Here is a 20847-nt window from a genome sequence, read left to right as displayed (position 1 = left end):
ACTAATGTACCTGACCAGCAGACTAATTTAACCATGTCTCCCACACAGAAAAACATGGTTTCAAAAACTTAAATACAAAAATAGATGAATTCCAACACTACACTTTGGCCCTAATGATTGAAAAATGATTATTATTATTGAAAAAAACATGATAAAAAATTTGCAATGTGTATTAAGAAGTAGAAAATTTTATTGGAATGTTTTGTGATATTAGAATTTAAAGACAGCTAATGGTCTCTAGTGCATCTTAATGACCACTGGGCATTACCTGTTATCGCATTTTCAAAGATTAAAGTCATGGAAAAATATGTGCAAACATCTTATAAAGACAGCGCAACAAACATAGCCGGCAGATTCCCAAAAATAATCTCAATAAACTCTTGTGGACTTCCAAGGAATTGAAACAACTAAAGAAATAAAATAGACAGATCGACCGCCAGTCCTTTAATGACCACTAGACTTTTTGGTTTTGATTAGGACTGTCATTTTTATGAGAGACGCTCTGTAAGGAAAAAGCCCAAATCGAGCTTTTACAAAAGAAATATTCCAAATCAAAACCTCCAGACTCTTTATTGATGCTCGAGAATCAGGGTATATACAATTGGCACTACTTAGATGCAGAATATTGATCTTCAACTAGTTAATGTTCATCAAATTTAAAGTTAATCAAATGAGTTCAGAAGTCTTTTTTGAGTAAGGTAAGTCAAGCAATTGACCTCAAAGCAAAAAAATGACAACGAGCACAAAAAATTTAACTGAAAGGCAGTAGAATTCGAAAAAGTCAATGGTCGCAAGAAACATCGATGGAGACGACGAATAAAAAAACATAACAGGACAAGTCCTGAATTACAATCCAAAGAATTGATTTAGCTTTAACCTGACAAAAAATAAGCCGTGTTAGATGTCCAATTAGAACAATTAGTTTGACACCATTGAGATTAAGCAATTTTATGACATAAACAAAAAAAATAAGCAAGACTAAAAAGTCAGATCAATTTTTAAAAGACATGGCCAAAATCAAAAACAACTTCTGAGAACTCATGTCATGAGTTAAAATCCCTTGTTTCTCATTATCAACCCATTAAATCTGTCATTAATGAGGCTAAGTGATAAGAAAGCAATAAGTTCAATAAATACTCGCAAAACTCAAAAATTCACTAATAGTTTTGTAAAGAAGAAAGTCAAAGAAAGCAATATCTATGAAATGAAAAGATTTTTAAAAAAAGCTTTTTAAAAATCAATGAAATTAATCAGATAAAAACACAAGGTAATAAAGCTAAAAATAAAAACTCGAAAAACTCAAAAATTCTATATTTCTTATTTCTTGAAAACAATTGAAGCCAAAGACATAGAAGGCATAAGCTTTTAACAGAAACAAATTAACCTGTGAGGTCTGTTATTAATGAGAATAACCAGAAAGAGAAAACTGTTACTAACGAGTATAAAAATAACAAAAGTACAACAAAAACTCATAATTTTTTGAGAAAGTACTGTATAAGTCATTAAAAACTAATTTCAACTTCGCTTTCGTCCTTCGAAATTTTTCCAATTATCGAAAACCAAACTAATTATACTACGTTTTTATTTTGAACACAAGAAACATTTAATCTCCTTTTTAAAATCGAAAAAAATAATCGTAGAAATTGACTCAACATTTTTATATTACAAAACATAAATTTTGATTATTCTAATAAGCAATTTTTCGCACCATCAAACTGAGAGTTTAAGTTTTCTTTCAGAACTTCTAATCAAAGTTTTTCACAGGGTCCAATGGACCTTCTTTCTCTTGGCGCGAGAGTAACTTTTGGCGTCTCGGTGTTGTCCTGTGTTGTTGTTGCTACCAAGCTTGAACCGGCCTCTGTTCTTCTGCTTTCATTTTCTGCTGTTGTTTCATGCATGTTTTGAATTGTTGGTGTCGTTGAAACTGACAAGGACGGCGTTCTGAATTCGTTCGCAGACAAATTCTGCGTCAATTGACTTGCTGTTGGCAGTGAGCCAAAATTCCACGCAAGATTCTCCTCTGTAACAGGGGAAAACAGGCGGTGAGCTCCCGGGAGTCAGTGGCACTAGGATCAGAAGTTGCACTAGGACCCCATGTAGCTTATGTGATTTAACAATGGTTCCAGTGGTCTATCCTATCTGCCCCCGGCACACCCAAAATCCAACTATTTTGACCACGAAAACATATGTGCTGTATTGCTTTGTCTATAACAGATTAAGGCACAAGCCTTGAAACTGCACATGTATTAACAAAATTTAATTGAACGCCAGGTGTTTTTGATTAACTTGCAATTAAATTCAAGTCTGATAAGAAGACCACACACGTGTAACCCACACATGCCTCACGCCTGAGGTGGGGAGCACGTTGCTTGTAATTGAAACCACACTTTGGTTCCTTGTTACGACGGAATTGCCACACCTAACACGTATTCCCCTCATATCAGTCAGTTTCTTTGAAACTTGTGGTGCTAGGGACTATTACCAGTGTGTATTTGTGTGTGTGTGTGTGTGTGTGTGTGTGTGTGTGGCTGAGCAAATGTCAAGAAATTGCGCCTGTTGTTCTGAATATAACTCCGCGATAAGTAAATTATAAGCAAATTACATTATAAAGAAATTACACGGACCTCTGTAGACATTGATATGTAAATCCCGTGAAACAACTTTATCAGTACCGTTTTGGAATGAATAGTGAACAATTGAATAAATAAACCTTTCCCTAACAGTTGACTACGTTCTACAACAAAAACTTCCAAGCTAACTTGATATAAATGCCTTTCACTGCAAGCAAAGACAAAGAGTACGTTGATTGCTATTTCGATATATCTGAACCAGAAAAGAGATTGGTAAGAGCTGCTCTTAAAACCTATGACAGCACAGGGACGTATGTCTTTTTGAAACTTTTTAAGAGAAAAGACAATGAATACGAGTGAGTTTGAACAGAGAATGGAGGAACTTGACAAATTTATTTTAAAAAAAAGTGGCAGGATACGAAACTCGGTGCCAGAGACTTCTGTTGCTAAAACACAGGTCGTTAAAGAACTTAAACTAGCGGAAGAAAAGTCTGGATACGAATCAGCGTCCTCATCCTCGGCTGCTTCCGCAGATTAATCAAAATGGTTGAAGCAATGTTTGAACGATCGCCGGGTTACTTCAAACAATTTCAGAAGGCGTTCAAATTTTCAGTGTGATGAAAAACCGGAGTAAACGGTGTAAAAAACTATGCTGTGTGTGTGTTCATTTTGAAAACTTCCTTTCGCACTTAACTAAACATTACCATGTTTTGGTGGATAGATCAGACGTGAAAAAGTCTTCAGACAAATCAAAGTTTAAAAAAAGCTATACAGTGCCTTGTCTCTACACGAATTTCATGATTTTGTTTGTCAATTCAAATACCCTAGAGCTGAATGGAAAAATTTTTCAAAAGCTTGTCTTGGCGGTTGAATACAGCAAAAATTTGAGCAAAGACTCCCACTCAATTCAGAAACTGTTGCCAAACTTCTCTGTTGCCAGAAACTGTTGCCAAACGTAGCTGCTAATCAAAAGGTCAACAACAGCAACAGCAGCAACGTGACGTTGAATGAAGACAGCCAACGGCGACTACAGCAAGGTATCAGCTCAGAGTTTCAACTCCGTCAAAACCCTTTGCAAAATGGTATTACGAAGTTCAATAACCAACAAACTCAAACTGATAGCTTTGCGAATGAAAGTCTAAAGAGATTTCAAAATATCTTGTCTGGGCCACACTCAGGTGCTTTCTATCAAATAATGGACATATTTTTGAGCGGATTTGGTAATTTGCTTGTTGATTCTGATGTTTTGTTTGTACGCATAGTGTATGAAGAGAAAATAAATTTTTGAAAAAAAACTCTATTCAACTAAGCAGAGTTTTAGTAGAAATAGAGCATGTGAAGCGCAAATCGAATCAAATCAACAACAATCATTTTTACAATTTCTGTTTTGTTTTAAATGTAATGATCAAATAATACAAAATAAGCCACACAAAATGGAGTTGTGTTTGTATTGGTTGATTTCTAAATAATTCATACACGTTTTGAATATCAAGAGCAGCAGAGGCCAGTCTGTTGTACAAACATTTGTATGATGTTAGTTTCTGTCCGAGCGGATTAGCGAAAATGTAATTGTCATTCTTCCTACACGAAAGAGTCCAACGTGTTCCAATAGAATCAGAGCTGGATACATTCACAACAATGAATCTGTTCTGTAGTAATTTCAAGGGAAAATTATCAGCTGCAAAGACAACACAAAATTTTACTTTAGAATTTTACATGCTTGAACCAGGCTGTTTATTTCGTCTTAATTCATCAGTGTCAGAATACAATTTTTCAAAATTTTTCGAGCCGAATCCATGAAAATAGTGCTCGCTTTCTCACCAATAATGAAAATTTCTATAATACTTGGCCAGGCAGCTGAAAACTTGAGTTCAAATGAAATTGAACAAATGGTGAGTTCAGGGTGAATTAAATCATGCGACGCCAGCCGAGTGCTAATGAGATCAAACACCATAACAAAATGGCTCGGGTACTCAGACAATTTAATTCCATGACCAATGTCAATATAGGCTAAGTCTGACATTGTGTTGAAATAGGAGCGTTTTTCATCAGTTGTATTTATTGTACTGTCAGCAAAGGGAAGTCCATTTAGGTAGAAACAAATTTGCTCCAGATTGAATTTACGAAAGTGGAAAGGATTCAGTTGTTTATTTCCTAAAAATGCTTCATTTATGTTAAGGCATATAGCAAGACGTCGAATTGGCTCCCTGCTGAAAACATGCTTCTGTTTCCAGCTTTGCAAGCCAGTGGAAGCAAGAAACGTTTTAGCGTTTTACAAAATACGGAGAGGAAGCTGGACTTGATAGTAAAGTTTTTTCAATTGCAGAAACCACGTCATCGTTCAACGTCATTTTTCTGACATACGACTTAGCTTCTATAATTTTCACGTTGTAGGATTTTGCAGCATCGTCGGAAATTGTGACAAAATCATCCATTGATTGTTGAAAAGAAATTCGCAGCGTCACACCACTCAAAAGACGTCGATCGCAAGCAAAAAAATCTACAGCTACTTGTCCATAAAAAGTACATTAGGCAGATTGTCTAACCAAAGCTTTTCATCAAACTTCAGCTGCCGGAACTGCCCCAAGGTTTTCTTCGTATGAATAACTTTGGCAAGCCAACCAATTTTCTTTTGCATTTTTGTTATGAGAAAATTCAGTTTCAATGAAACTTTTGTGAGCATAACTTCCATTTGCATTTGAAATTTTTAACGCTTTGGCAGATACTGTGCGGTCAGAAAAAGCAAATGTAGAACATTATTGCAGAAGTAAGGGGTGTCCGTTTTGGTTACGTCTGCTGTCTGCTGCAGCTCCAGCGTCATATTTCAAATCGGCTTCAGAAGCTTGAACTATCTTGCATTTGATTTCCAGGAATGTTTTTTGTAGGTCAATTAAATAATTTTGTCTCCAGAAACCTCAAATTCAAGCATGGGTCCCTTTGGGCTGTGATCCGTGCCTACTTTTTGACAAAAACTACCATCGAAAGTTACAAGAAGCGCTGGTTTCTCAAATAAATCCAGGAAACTATGTGTTGCCTGTGTTGGTAACATATTATCGATCAACTTTAACTCTAGTAAAGAAATCCGACCGACTTTTTGGCTGTTTAAATTCTGAAATGACTGTCTTTCTCATTTTAGTACTTTTTCTAGCTATTCAACCAGAACGTTTAGATCATACCCGATTCATTCGGCTTTGTCGTCTCATTCGCAGTGCGAAGGAGCCTCCTGTTTGATTTTTGACTGTATTTGAAAGTGTTTTTCAGCGCCTGCTTTGCGGATTTTTTTGCTGACAACATCCACTAACTCCGGTACACTTTGTAAGAGAAGTTCTTTTCCGACTCGTTTTGCTGTGGGTAGAATGAATTTTTGCGCAAGCGGCAAGGCAATTCGACCTACAGTACTTGCTAAAGCTCCGAAGCCGCTCCCTCTTTGTCTATAGTGTCCAGAAAAATAAGGCAACGAAGATGGTTGATTGGTGTAGTACGATTCCATTGTTTTACTCACCATATTTTTTGAACAGTAACGCCAATAATACTTTACTAGTCCCCGAAAAAGGACCAATTGACCTGTTTCGGTACGTAGCTCTATGGAAATTGATTGAATTGTATTTGAAATGTTTTTTTATGGTTCAAATTTGAAAAAAATATTCTATGTGTTGGTTAAGTTCACACACGCTACCGTTTTTAGACGTTTTGAATTAATGGCACGTAATAAGGGCGCCTTAGCGTCAACAACATACTGATACTCAATAATGTTTGTGTAAATGAATATTAGGTGCTTTCCAGCGAATTCTCCATAATAAGCTTTTATCTCATCGCTCTTCATTAATTCAATTGATCTAGCTGTATTCATTTTGTACCCAATATGTACAACATGTCTATCTGGAATTCCTGTAAAAGCCACAATACTGGGTATTTCTTCACTAGGAAAAGTGATTCCTTCATTTTTAACAAAAAGTATTTCGTATTTTCCACTACTCTTGATTTCGCGAAACGGTAGTAGTGCAACTGTTCGCTTGACAGTAAATAGAAGTTGAGCAACAGTGTCAAAGTTTACAGTCATGAAAGAGAATTTTTCTCCACTGTAAGGTAGATAAATGACATTGACATCAGATGAGATTCTTTGTGAGTCCTCGTAACCCTTAAGACTATATGCTATCAAATCTCCATTCACAACATGCTGAATTTTTGTCGGAAAAATAATTTCACGAAGAGCTAACCTCCAGTCGCCTAATAGTCGAATTTCATCGTTGAAAAAGTTTCTGAACGAAGCTAAAATGTTTTGATCAAAGATCTCCATTGAAGCGTTAGAAATAACATGTACCGTAAACTCGGGTTGATAGAACTGAGGTTCGGGTTGATAGAATTTACCCCGGATAACTTCTTTATCCGCATCAATAAGAGAATACGTGGGAGGATGCGATTTCAAAAACCGTCAGCAAACGACTGTTAGTAGCCCTTCCCGTACGTCTCCTCTTTTTTGACCATGCGCACAAAACCAATAAAAAATTTGGGTTGTCAAGAAAATGCTGTATTTGCAGTCAAGGACACAATCCTTGAAACTTCTTTCTTTGTGACTTTGTTCAGAGCAATTTTATCGTTCAATTTACTCCAGAATTGATGGTTTTAACAAACGCATTGAATTTGCTCAGCTATGAATAATTCCACTGATCTTCTAAGTGTCCGTAGATTATAATTTTCAAAAAGCGTATATTTTTTCCGCAAAATTAGATTTTTTATCACTGAACGTACTGTACTAAAGAATTCCGCGTTTAGTGCCTAGGGCTTTGAAGTCACCTAAGAGCTCTGTACCATCATCAACCCAAACTTTTTCAGTTTTTTATTCTTGATTATATTTTTGAAGGCAAATGCTGAATCCCTCCTTTTTGTCACTATTGGCTCTATTTCACTGTCATCACTAAAGAACGATTCGGATTTTACATCGTCTGCATTACTTGTTGCATCACCGCTACTCTTTGTTCTCTTGATCGATCTATCAGTGTTAGTGCCTGCATCTTGTACTTTTTCTCATTGTTTCGTTCAAAATTTGGATTAGTCCTTTGTAGGAGTGCTGAGTCGCTATTTGCTGATACATTGGATTATCAAATATTTTTTCTTTGGCTGGGTTTTTTGAAACAATCATTCTTTTGGGGATCAAAACAAACTCTTCTGCATGAATTATTCGACCTTAAAAGTAAATATAGCACGACAATTCCAACTCCCGAAATTATTCTGGTTTTTTGGCTAAAACAATTCGCTTTTTCTTCAAACTTGTTTCCTTTGTTAACAATTGTTTAAATGATTTCTCCTGATTTTGAAATAACTGCTTGTTCACTGGATTGTTGCCATTGATCACATTGAGCAAACACTCACAGAAAGGTTATAAAGCTACTTGGTGCTTGTTTGACGAACTTTCTGAAATTGCTCTCGGGCAACTCGATTATCTGCTTTAGCATACATAACTCTTTCTCTCTCATCTGTCAAAGTAGTGATAACCGCTTTGGAGGAAGGTAGATAAAAATGGTTGGACCTGGTTGTACAATATTTGAAGCATCACGTTTTTGGATCTAAGTCTGAGTAAGTGACCAAAAGGTTGTTTTGTTGCAGGTTCAACGCTTTCCTTCAAAAAATTTGCATTGTTCAACTGTTTTCCAGCATAAGTGATCTGCTGTATGTCTCTAGGTGATTTGAACAAAATGATACGGATTGTGATCAGATCAATTGTTCGCAATCATTTAATGTTGAAAAAAGTTATGCTTAACATAAATCACACTAATGTTTCTATGGCGTCTGGTAGTTGCAAGTTCTGAAATTTCTTTGTCATTGAAAACTTCTTCACACGAATTGTCAAACACAAGCAGACAGTTTTTCAGCTGAGAAACAAATTCAAATCAAGAAAACTTAGTAAAAAAAATGTTTACTTTACGCTCTATTGTGCTAAACTTTGGCTGCTCGTGCTGATAGAGGTAGTAAATAGAACTTAAGTTCGGATAGAAAGTGTTTCAAAATAACATTCGAAATAATAGCTCTGTTTTGCCACAACACGCCGGACCACAAACAGCCATAAAGCCTATCGCTAGTGAATATTATTTTGTTCATAGCTTTGGATTTGGAAGAGAGTAGCCAACTCTGCACAAAAGCAATGAAAACCAAAAGTTGATTCCTCACAATCAAGCTTGGAAAACTCAAGCTTGGTTAAAGACACTACAATAGGAAGTATTTTTAAAATTTGAGTTTAATAAAAGACATCGTAACGTGGTAGCCAAGAATTAAAAAAAATCCACGAACGCCTCTCTTGATTTTCCTCATCAAAAACTAAAGCATTCAAACTCCCTCTATTAGCGGAGTCTATCTGGTCTTCATTAATACTCATTTGAAAATAAGTTATTGCGAAAATGAATTAACACTGTTTTTTAGTTTAAATTGTTTTTTGTCAGTCTCTCCTTCAATCTAGAAGAATTCATAAGTAGTATATCGAGAGTCTTTGTCGTCTTTTTTGTAAGTCAATTTATAGTTTGCCTGCACGCCGTAACCACTTCCATAGCAGACAATAGACTCTACGTTGCCTTCAATGGCCAACATTTTAATTTCATCAGGAGATTGTCATCGTCCAGGGGTACTTGAACTGGTGCTGGCCACTTGGGCGTAGGGAAAGAGATTAGTTTCAGTTTTCTCATTTTCTGTTTTAACGACATGGTGCATTTGAAAAAATTCAAGTAATAAAAGATATTTCTTCAGCGTCTCAAATTCCTTAGTGTTGCAGAGATTGTGTTGTTTTTGCAGAATATTCTGTCCCCGGGATTCTTTTTTCTCTTTTAATAAAGTCAATGTCAACTGATTATTATTCGTTATGTAACTGCATACTGTCAAACTTGAGATAAATTAACTTACGAGAGAACCGACGGAGCTGCCTTCTCCAATCGACGGCTCATTGGATGAGAGGGAAATCCAATAGAAATACAACTGTGCTTTCCTTTTAGCACAATGTTTCCTCTTTCGCTTTTCTGTTAGGTAGAAAGAGTGCAGCGCGCAAGTAATATTATCAATTGGCAATTTAATTTCTTCAACTCTTGGACATAGAGTTTCCAAATCTAGTACCTCTTTCTGCAAGAGAGTTTGAAGTGAATCTATTTTCTCCTTCCCTTTGGCATAAAATTTCCCTAACGGGAAGTGAAGTTTTAATGGAGACAAAAAATTTGTGATAAACCAGTAGGGATAGGTGCCGCTGTTACAAGACAAACCATGTAAAAATCTAGTAGCCCACTTATGAGATCTCCTGTCACTAACGGAAAATGAGTTGTGGGAAACTGGAGGAAGAAAAAGAATTGTCCGAATAATTATTGTCCGAATATAATAAAGCGATAGCTCTTTTATTATAAAACCAGTTTTCTTGTAACGAAAACCTTCGAAATCTACTATCAATATTTTTTGTTTCAGCATTCCAACAAAGTGAACAAATTGTTTTTGAACGTCCTCACAAACAAAAAAAACAAATCCCGTGATATGACCCAAAAACTCATTCGTAATTGGACAAGGTAACACAGGAGTATCCAGGGTCTGTATGACTATACTCTGCTGCGGAAACCGATGCGACGAATTATCAATTCCAATTAGACCGCCATACGGTCTCAGCTTCAATGTTACCTCGAGATCAATATCGGGATCAAGGTATTGACAAGCAGCTAGAAAATACAGAAACCTTTCACCGTACTTTGGATAATATTTCTTTATCTCCAGAAAAATGTCATGGATATTTTTTAGATCAATGGTTCCTATCAATGGTTGCTATCGTTTTGGCCATCCTTTTCACCAAATATTATTCTGGCAAAATGAATAATCAATATCTTACCTCCTAGGATAACCTCCCCACTTGAGTTTCCAACCAAAGTATATTCACACAATTACATGTAGCCAAAATACCACTCTTTTAACATGAAGGATCTACCCTCTCTCGCACTCAAGAAATATATACACCAACAATAAGCCGCCAGACAAATACATGTAGCACAATTGCCACTTTCTAAACATAAAAGATCTGCCTCTGCCAGAAGGATCTCCCCCGATCTTCCTGCATATATACCTTACTACTCTGTTCGCCCAGCTTACAATCACTGATTTTTGCAAAGAATGCTTAATTGCTCAAAAAGAGCATTTAGGTCAGCCAACAACATCAAGATGTCAAGCGTGCAAAGTCACTCAAGTGCTGCAATTGAAAACATACACGGCAGATTGGCGGAAGATTTATTGGCTGCCATTGATTCCCAAAACCCCGATTAGGATTGAAAACAGAAATGGAAAAGGATTGATGAGCGAAATCCTTTTCATGTGCGGACTATTTTCATTTTGTTTAGTAGTTAGACACAATCCTGCTTCTTAATGAGAGGATAAAGTGGCTAGTATCAAAACCAATAAACATACGGGATCAAATTCAAGTAGAGGGCATATAAAAATTGGGCGTTAAGTTAGGCTTTAAGGTGGACAAAATTGGGCTTTTTGATACTGATTCTGTTCATATTCGATTGCTTTGCTGAGCAACTGCTGATTACAAATATTTGAGCAGAATGAGCGAAAAATGAAATTAGCCTGAAGATGTCATTTCTAGCCTAAAGATGACCATTTCATGCAAAAGGTCGGAAAGCTGCTAAATGAGGCAAAGCTAAGAAAATTTTTGTTCGGCGAAGTACACAAACTGAACATAACAAGCCCTGAAATACAATCAAAAGAGTTGGAGGAAAACTACTGAACTACTGTATCTGAACAAGGCAAGACAAGGACAAACAGTCTCAACACCTGAGAAACTAAAATATTCAAAAATAATAAAATCGTAGCTAATAGTCTTGAAGCTTTCACCTGAAGGCCCCATTTGATCCAATTAAATACACCCATTAACCCATGCACAAGTCTTGAAGGGGATTACTGGTCACTAGAGCAGGAAAAACCAGAGAAATATGACATAAACTTTAAAACGGAAAATGGCAAAAATTATTGTAATACAAATTTTGGAATATTAATAAGTAAAACACCCTTTTTTCTCGCGAATACAGTAGCCTATCTGCAGGACTAAAAAAATTTCACGGGCCCATGAAGATTGATAAACTGGGAAAACTATTTTCAGAAAACTTAAAAAAAACATTAATAATCATCAAAAAAGCAAAAATTTTTTGATATTAAAGTGCTGAAAAAAAACAATTGCTTTGCCATCAAAAACTGTGCAGTAATTTTTTATCAGTGAAGTTTCGATAGGTGGTTATCTGCCCTCTGAAGCTGGAAAAACTTAAAAAATGACAAAAAGAAAGTTTTACACAAAAAAACATGAAAGCTGAAGAAACTAAAATCATTTTGGGTGTTTACATTCGCAGTACCAAAACAAATAGCTTAAAAAATGGCCATAAAAAGCAATTATGTCTCGCAAAAGTCCTTTATAAATTTTTACAAACGTCATTTCAAGACAGTTCAATCGAAGAATTGGCAAAAAATTGGACAATTTCGTGCTCCAAGTTTCTAAAAACGGCCTTTTAACATTGAATTAAGGCCTTGCCAGCAGCTGCACTACTCTAGGCGCTAGCAGGACTACTAAAACTAACTATGAGCCTCTAATGAAACTCGAGGCCCACTTGGCGTTACCTATTTATCCCATTTTTGAAAGATCTAAGTCATTGAAAAATATGTGAAAACATCTTACAAAAAAGACACAGCACCAATACAAATCAATTCTCGGATAAGAAATGGGAGCGCAATAATAGCCTGCTGAGAATATGAGGGCAGCAATTAAAGATATTCCAGAAGCAAACGGTTACACAAAAATTTTAAATAAAAAGGCGCACATTTAAAATATTTGCACAAAATTTCGTTCGAGAGCAATTAAGGCGGCGGAAGTTCTTCTAAGGATCACATTAGAAAATAGGCAACTTTCCATCTGACTTCCTCGTGAGCACAAATTAGACTTTACCTACCAACAGCTAGGTTTCTTTTGTGCGGAATGAGAGCAATTGAACCGTGCGAAAATCAAGAAATTCCGCATTGTAAAGTCGCCACTTAAGTAATCGGTCAGGCAATTTTTTATGCCACTGCAAAAAGGGTCAAAAGAATTAATGAATACGCTTAGCAGCAAAACAAAAATTTAAGAGCAATAAGTGGAGTCAATTTGACACCATCCTTTAGAGTATAAAAATGTGAAGATCTTTGATCGAAGCGAAAATGAAATCTATTTTCTGTTCAGTTATTTGATCAGTCAAAACTCTTCAGTTATAAATAATGACTAAATACTTCAGTTAATAATAGCTGTTTGAGAATTCAAAGCAACAACTTAGCTTATGACAAAACCGTCAATTTATAGCCGTGATTGGCTCAAGGATTCAAACAGGAAAGGAAAAGAAGAGAAGATATCGAGAGCCTCTTTGCGAGTCTTAATTTTTTGTGCAGCTTTAGATTTCACAATTCTTTTGAAATCAGCTTCTGATCAGATATACTCAGCTTTATACTAATGCCAATTAGCACCTGCACTATTGACTCGGATAACCTAATACACTTTGACTTAATGACCAGTCTTCGCCAGTTCATTTTGTCCTCACTTTTGATTATATTTTTTGGTTTTGACAGTATTCTCGATACTGGGTTATTTGTTGAATGAGATCTTTAGTTGAAGAGTGAGCGCATTAGTAAGACATATGAAATGCGTGAATTCCATAAAACGTAGCTGGCAGATTACCAGAAAAAAGCCGCAATATTTTCATAGATCTGCATCTTAAAAAAAGTAAAACAGACAGAGAAATTTTTTTATTAATTGCTGGGATATACTTTGATTAGGAATCTGCATGAGTTATGGCTGCTTCTATTATCTGCTCCCAAACAAACTTCAATTAGAGTGACACACACTCAGATGACCTTATCTCCTATAATTAAAGTAAAAAAGCTTTCCTTTTGATAGAGTGGTCACTTTTGAGAGTTAGGTAAGTCACGGCTGTCCAAAAACTTAACAACGCGAATGAACAAAAAACCAGCTTCATTAAGTGAAAAATGAGGTCACGCACGCATTTTAGTCGAAATTGCATGATTTCATTAAAAGCGCAGATTTGAAGTGATCGTAGCGTCATAAATAAGGATGTAAAAAAATGGTGACGACGAACAAAAAAACCAAGAGAAGGCCAATAATAGCCAAAGCTATCTCTTTCGAGTATTAAACAAAAAACCGTTGAAGGTTGGAATATTGGCCACTGTTTCTCTAGTAATATCTTTCTGAGCATTAAATATTGCCTGGAGTGGTGTCTCGTGCCGTTCAATGCTGCTCTATCTTTCAACGGCGAGCGGAAAGTTCTCTTCTCAAAGTCTGGCAGATTTGATATACGGCTATTAAATGTAATTATCGTGATGTTCGCTCGTTGTGTTTTGTAATACAACAGCTTCAAGAAGGTGCACCATCCGTTAAATTAAATTAGGGGTATAGCTTACAAATTTGATTGCAAAGATCTCCCACCTCACAGGGGTTCTAACACCAAAGTCCAGGACTACAGACTGGCATCTTAATCAATAAGCTATAACGGCTTTGATACTCACAATCGCTTTTTTTTCAGCAAACAATTTAAATCCGGAATGAGCGGTAGAGATCACACAAACATAACCGACTCAACGTCGGAAAAATTGCTCTCGAACGCCTGGTGGGAGCTCTAATCAATTGCAGCCTGCTTCAGTAGGTGGGGGGAGGGAGAGAGGGAGGGGGAGCCTAAATGGGACTAAGAAGTTCAATAGTGGGCTTGAAATAACCACATTAGAGGTTAACATATACCACTATTAAGATTTCAAGTAAAAAATGGCACCAGTTTCGGCGCACTTTTCATTTGACTTTTAGTATTAAACTGCCGCCAATTGAATTCAGCTGCTTGAAATTGTGATTGAAACAGAATTTTAGATCAAGCGAAACGCAAAATTTAAGGGCGTAAAAGTCACTCGAGAAGTCAAAATTGTCAAGCGAAAATTTTGCATAAAAAAGACAAACGTTTACAAAAATTGCTATGAAGTTCGTTCAAGAGCAATTAAAATTTAAGAACTCACAAGCAAAAAAAAAACGCTTGAAAACGAACAGTTTCAAGAACAAAAGTGCGAAAACGGTCAAGCAAATATTTTTCATTAAAAAATACCCACGGGTTCACAATAATTGCTTCAAACTTTGTATTAAAGAGAAATTACTCTAAACCCCGCCCTGAGTTTATGCTTCTGTTTAGATATTCGGTAATCACTTAACATAGCCGGTGGATTACTGCAAAATCCACTTGCGTGCCGCATAATATAGAAACATAGATATAAATTGAGAAAATTATCGACGCCGCTCAAAAATCTCTGCAATAAATTAGAAAAGGTTGCTAAAATTCATTCGACAGATACCTTTTTATCTGGGACCTCTATTACATAAGAGTTCTTTTGACTTTAAACTAATACAAAATAAACAGGTTTAAGAGCGCCTAAGTAATCTTTATTGAGTGGGTAAGTCAAGTATGATCAACATCTTATCACGCAGACGTTTGCTAGAGAGAGTGAGAAATAACGTCACCCACAAAAACGCCGTTAGTGAGGAAAATCACTCAAAGTCACTCAGAAAATTTGACCTTTTCAGCTTTGCTGTCTGAACAAATGTAAAGACGAAAAAAGATCGTTCGACGATGAAACAAAAAACATAGAGGACAAGTTCTGACGCAATTGTAAGACTTTTCACTAACTAAACAAAAAAACTTGCCCCAGAACGGACTATGAGTGGACTGGGAAAACCATTTATAATATAGTCAGATAAAAAAATCGAAAAATGGTTTTAAAAAATGAATGTCAAAAATGCCGCATGTGAACAAAATACTTGCGAGAAAGCGAATTTTTATTCAAAGCTTTTTCGCATTCGACTTTAAAAAGAGAGCGATAAAACTTCACACCGCAAAAATACTTCCTTTTTCGCTGCACTTCCTGTTTTGACGTGATCAAAGTCATCACTTCAATTTGACTTCAAAAATCATGGAAATATGTGAACGGATCTCTAAAAAAACATAGCCGTAAGTCGTATTCCCCGAAATAACTGGATTTTCGCATAATGGATATCTCTTCGCAGAACGCATCAATGCAGAGAAAACAACAATCTTAAGACAAACAACAAAAGACAACATGAAAAATTAAGAAAATTCGATTAAAATTCCGTATAAAAAAATTCCATACAAACGAAAAACGTTTTATCTTGCAATAAAAGCTAGTAAATTTATCATAAAATAGTAGTCAAACTTTTTCAAAAAAGAAGAAACGAGAAAATGAAAATAAAGTTGTATCCTTTGTATCAAACAGTGCATAGAGGCAAAACGCTTTAATTCATTTACCAATAAATTCAATAAAACGCTAGAACGGGCACACAATAGACCAAAAATCAGCAAAACAGTTGAAAAACCTTCAACAAATTGGCGTTAAATTCCCGACTTGAACTTCGAGTCATAGCAAAACAGCGCCGCAAGACAACTAAAATTCTTTGAATTGTAAAAAACCAAGAGCACCACAACATAGCTCCGCTCAGCTTACAGCTTCGCAGTTTTAAAAAAGTGACCTCCTAACATTTAGAGCATACTTTTGAGAACACACTGATACCCAATTAAAAGTTGTACATGAAGTTAGAGTTAATAGATGGCAACAATTATTTCTGAAAGTCCTTTCACTGATATATGAGCAAATTATTAAACATAGCTGGCAGATTGCCAGAAAATAGCCGCAATAGATTCGTAGATCGGCAGTCCAAGAAAAACAGTAAAAAAGACAGACCAAAAAAATTCGTCTTTTCATTGAAGGCTGATCTGTTATATTTTCAATAAAAATCTTCATAAGTTATTGCTGCCTCTATTAGCTGATCTCAAATAACCTTCACTTAGAGTGACACACACCCATTTAACCTTATCTCTTTGAATTAAAGTAAATAAAAGTCAATTTCAAAGTGAGGAAGTCATTTCAGAGTGAGGTAAGTCAGGTGTGACCAAAAATTTAATCACGCGCATGAACAAAAAAACTCGCTCCACTAAGAGCCAAAAATGACGTTACACATGCAATTCAGTTGAAATTGCATGAACGAATGAACAAAAAGTGGCTGTGACGTCATATGGTCTTAACAAAAATCATGACGACGAAATAAAAAAACATAGCAGGACAAGTCCTGACGTACAACTCAAAGAATTTTCATTGACTAAACAGAAAAACTAGACCTAGAATGGACTATGGGTTAATTCAGAAAACCATTTTTAAAAAATCAGAACAAAAAAATAAGAAAAAAAAACAAAATCAAAATGCCGCATGTGAACAAAAAAACCCCTAGCGAGAAATGAAAATTTAATTCAAACAAAAAACTAGGCCTAGAATGAGCTGTGAACGGATTGGGAAAAACAGCTAGAAAAAAATCCGAACCAAAAAATCGAAAAAACAGTAAACATCAGAGTGAAATTGCCGCATGTGAACAAAAAACCACTACCGAGAAACCGAATTTTTCTTCAAACACCATTTTCTCACTCTACTTAAAAATTAGAGCGAAGAAATTTCACGCCGCAAAACCACTCGCTTTTTCGCTCCATTTCCTGTTTCGGCGTGACCAAAATCACTACTCCAATTTGACTTCAAAAATCATGAAAATGTGTGAACAGATCTTAGAAAAAAAAGACAGCGCCCCAATACAATTCAAATTCTTTGAATTGTAACAAATTCTTTGTATTGTAAAATTCAAGAGAAGGACAATAATCATGGAAATATGGAAATATGTGAACGGATCTCTAAAAAAACATAGCCGTAAGTCGTATTCCCCGAAATAACTGGATTTTCGCATAATGGATATCTCTTCGCAGAACGCATCAATGCAGAGAAAACAACAATCTTAAGACAAACAACAAAAGACAACATGAAAAATTAAGAAAATTCGATTAAAATTCCGTATAAAAAAATTCCATACAAACGAAAAACGTTTTATCTTGCAATAAAAGCTAGTAAATTTATCATAAAATAGTAGTCAAACTTTTCCAAAAAGAAGAAACGAGAAAATGAAAATAAAGTTGTATCCTTTGTATCAAACAGTGCATAGAGGCAAAACGCTTTAATTCATTTACCAATAAATTCAATAAAACGCTAGAACGGGCACACAATAGACCAAAAATCAGCAAAACAGTTGAAAAACCTTCAACAAATTGGCGTTAAATTCCCGACTTGAACTTCGAGTCATAGCAAAACAGCGCCCCAAGACAACTAAAATTCTTTGAATTGTAAAAAACCAAGAGCAACACAACATAGCTCCGCTCAGCTTACAGCTTCGCAGTTTTAAAAAAGTGACCTCCTAACATTTAGAGCATACTTTTGAGAACACACTGATACCCAATTAAAAGTTGTACATGAAGTTAAAGTTAATAGATGGCAATAATTATTTCTGAAAGTCCTTTCACTGATATTGAGCAAATTATTAAACATAGCTGGCAGATTGCCAGAAAATAGCCGCAATAGATTCGTAGATCGGCAGTCTAAGAAAAACAGTAAAAAAGACAGACCAAAAAAATTCGTCTTTTCATTGAAGGCTGATCTGTTATATTTTCATTAAAAATCTTCATAAGTTATTGCTGCCTCTATTAGCTGATCTCAAATAACCTTCATTTAGAGTGACACACACCCATTTAACCTTATCTCTTTGAATTAAAGTAAATAAAAGTCAATTTCAAACTGAGGAAGTCATTTCAGAGTGAGGTAAGTCAGGTGTGACCAAAAATTTAATCACGCGCATGAACAAAAAAACTCGCTCCACTAAGAACCAAAAATGACGTTACACATGCAATTCAGTTGAAATTGCATGAACGAATGAACAAAAAGTGGCTGTGACGTCATATGGTCTTAACAAAAATCATGACGACGAAATAAAAAAACATAGCAGGACAAGTCCTGACGTACAACTCAAAGAATTTTCATTGACTAAACAGAAAAACTAGACCTAGAATGGACTATGGGTTAATTCAGAAAACCATTTTTAAAAAATCAGAACAAAAAAATAAGAAAAAAAAACAGAAAATCAAAATCAAAATGCCGCATGTGAACAAAAAAACCCCTAGCGAGAAATGAAAATTTAATTCAAACAAAAAACTAGGCCTAGAATGAGCTGTGAACGGATTGGGAAAAACAGTTAGAAAAAAATCCGAACCAAAAAATCGAAAAAACAGTAAACATCAGAGTGAAATTGCCGCATGTGAACAAAAAACCACTACCGAGAAACCGAATTTTTCTTCAAACACCATTTTCTCACTCTACTTAAAAATTAGAGCGAAAAAATTTCACGCCGCAAAGCCACTCGCTTTTTCGCTCCATTTCCTGTTTCGGCGTGACCAAAATCACTACTCCAATTTGACTTCAAAAATCATGAAAATGTGTGAACAGATCTTAGAAAAAAAGACAGCGCCCCAATACAATTCAAATTCTTTGAATTGTAACAAATTCTTTGAATTGTAAAATTCAAGAGAAGGCCAATAATAGCCCCAGCTATCGCTGTGCGGCTATTAATTAAGAAGAGGAACAACGACTCACTACTCAGTGTAGCAAGCATTTACGTGCCTTGTGAGAACAGAAAAACTGCTGTGATCTTTCAAGAGTATATAGACTACTACAAAATTTGATCAGAAATCAAGCGAAGCCTAACTGGCTCTTAAAAATCCATTTCAATATTCTTAGATACCCAAACATTAGTTGCCCAATGTTTTACCTTTTACCTTTTAGAGCTAAATGTTCAGCTGAATGTAAAATTTCATAGTCAATTACAAGATGACATCTTCCTGAATGCCAAAATACCAAACTGCCGAAATGTTCTATATGTTATAATACACTGTCTGAAGGAAATTGATCGCCAAGTCGCTGTATTAATTTTCTACCTGAGGCCATAAGAGATCACATAGGAGGCCCTAAGTTCACATAAGAGATATTAATCAACTTACTTGAATGTGTGGTGCCGGAGTCGCAAAGATGAGACAATGCGGGATCCCTGAATGCCAATTTCCTCCAGTTTCCGGCATCCATGTTTAAGAGTCCACTCAGGTCTTTGTCCTCTTTGGCCAACGATAAAGCGGATTCGCCTGAATTAACATCATGTTTGTAATGACAAAGCAGCAAACAGTGTTTAGCAAATATAATTTTGCGCTGATGCGTACTGATTGATAGAGATAATTGCGAGGCCTGTATAACTTTCTGAATGCATGCCCCATTTTAAAATCTAGTGAGGACCAAAATTGCAGCAACGTGATACTTGTTGTTACCGAAGTTGCCAAAGCATATCATACCGTGATTGGGGTTCTGTTTCGGTCTATTGACTCTGCGGGGGTCCGCTCCGTGCTTAAGCAGGAGCAGAGTGACGTCATAGTATCTGTTAGCACAGCTGTCATGCAGTGGAGTATCTCCGTCATCTCCTCCCTGAGCGTGAACATCTGCACCGTGCGTCAAGAGGTGAATGGCCACCTCTGGGTGGTTTTTGAAGCAAGCCTCGTGTAAGGGGGTCCAGCCTTCAACAATTCGCTCAATTAATATTTCGGATCTATGACTTTTGTTAGTCAAATGCTTTCTTTCTTCCTAAAAGTTTTTACAGAACCAGTTTCTATATAAAAATATCCCAGGTCATACACAATTTACCCTATATGATAACTAAACAACTGGCACCTGGACAACCCAAAAACTAGAAAAAAAGGTAGATATAGATGCAATGTCTGACTTGGAATTTCAAGCTCCAAAAAATACCTGAGCTGAAGATTTGAGATTTTGGTCAGTAAAGTAGCACCATCAATTGAAGATAAGACAAATATCGAACAAACATCTTTTGATGTCTAGCTTTCTATCTGCAAAAAGGATACCAAAGCTTGATGAATATTGATACCACATTAGACATCGCCAAAACTAATCTTGCAAGGCTTCGCAGAACTCTACCGAGAAAAAAAAGCTCGTTGTGGAATAATAAACAGCAAATTAATTTAAAATATGATCATTTGACTCATGTATCGAACAAACTTGGATTGAACAAATAATATAACCAGTCAAAAATAACATTAATAGCCACAAAGTTTTAGCCACAGAATGCGGCCGCTAAGTTTTTTAAATAAAAGACAACGCAATAAATTCATAAAATGTCTATCCTTACTTCCCGCTTAAAATTTTTAAAAACACTTCCAATTAGAGTAGCCCATTAAAAAATTCAGGTGAACTCCTTTGACCTTCAGTTATTGTTCCGACCCAATTTAGTGGGGGGGAGGAACTATATACTCAAATGGGT

At 35.8% G+C, this 20847-nt stretch overlaps 1 protein-coding gene across 2 annotated transcripts in view; it reads right to left on the bottom strand.

The window, feature by feature from the left end:
• LOC142337654 (uncharacterized) overlaps window positions 1-20847 on the bottom strand; it is a 101271-nt gene that overhangs the window by 51040 nt on the left and 29384 nt on the right. For both annotated transcript variants that reach the window (XM_075387051.1, XM_075387052.1), the window contains exons 4-5: window positions 19868-20086; window positions 19526-19663 (exon numbers count right to left, since the gene is read on the bottom strand). In XM_075387051.1, coding sequence (XP_075243166.1) covers window positions 19526-19663; window positions 19868-20086 — 357 coding nt within the window. The remainder of the gene's footprint in view (window positions 1-19525; window positions 19664-19867; window positions 20087-20847) is intronic.

The sequence above is a fragment of the Convolutriloba macropyga genome, chromosome 4 (assembly GCF_964194025.1).
Source record: "Convolutriloba macropyga chromosome 4, txConMacr16.3, whole genome shotgun sequence".
Lineage (NCBI taxonomy): Eukaryota > Metazoa > Xenacoelomorpha > Acoela > Convolutidae > Convolutriloba > Convolutriloba macropyga.
The sequence above is the reverse complement of the archived record's forward strand: the minus strand, read 5'-3'. Positions and strand labels throughout refer to the sequence as shown.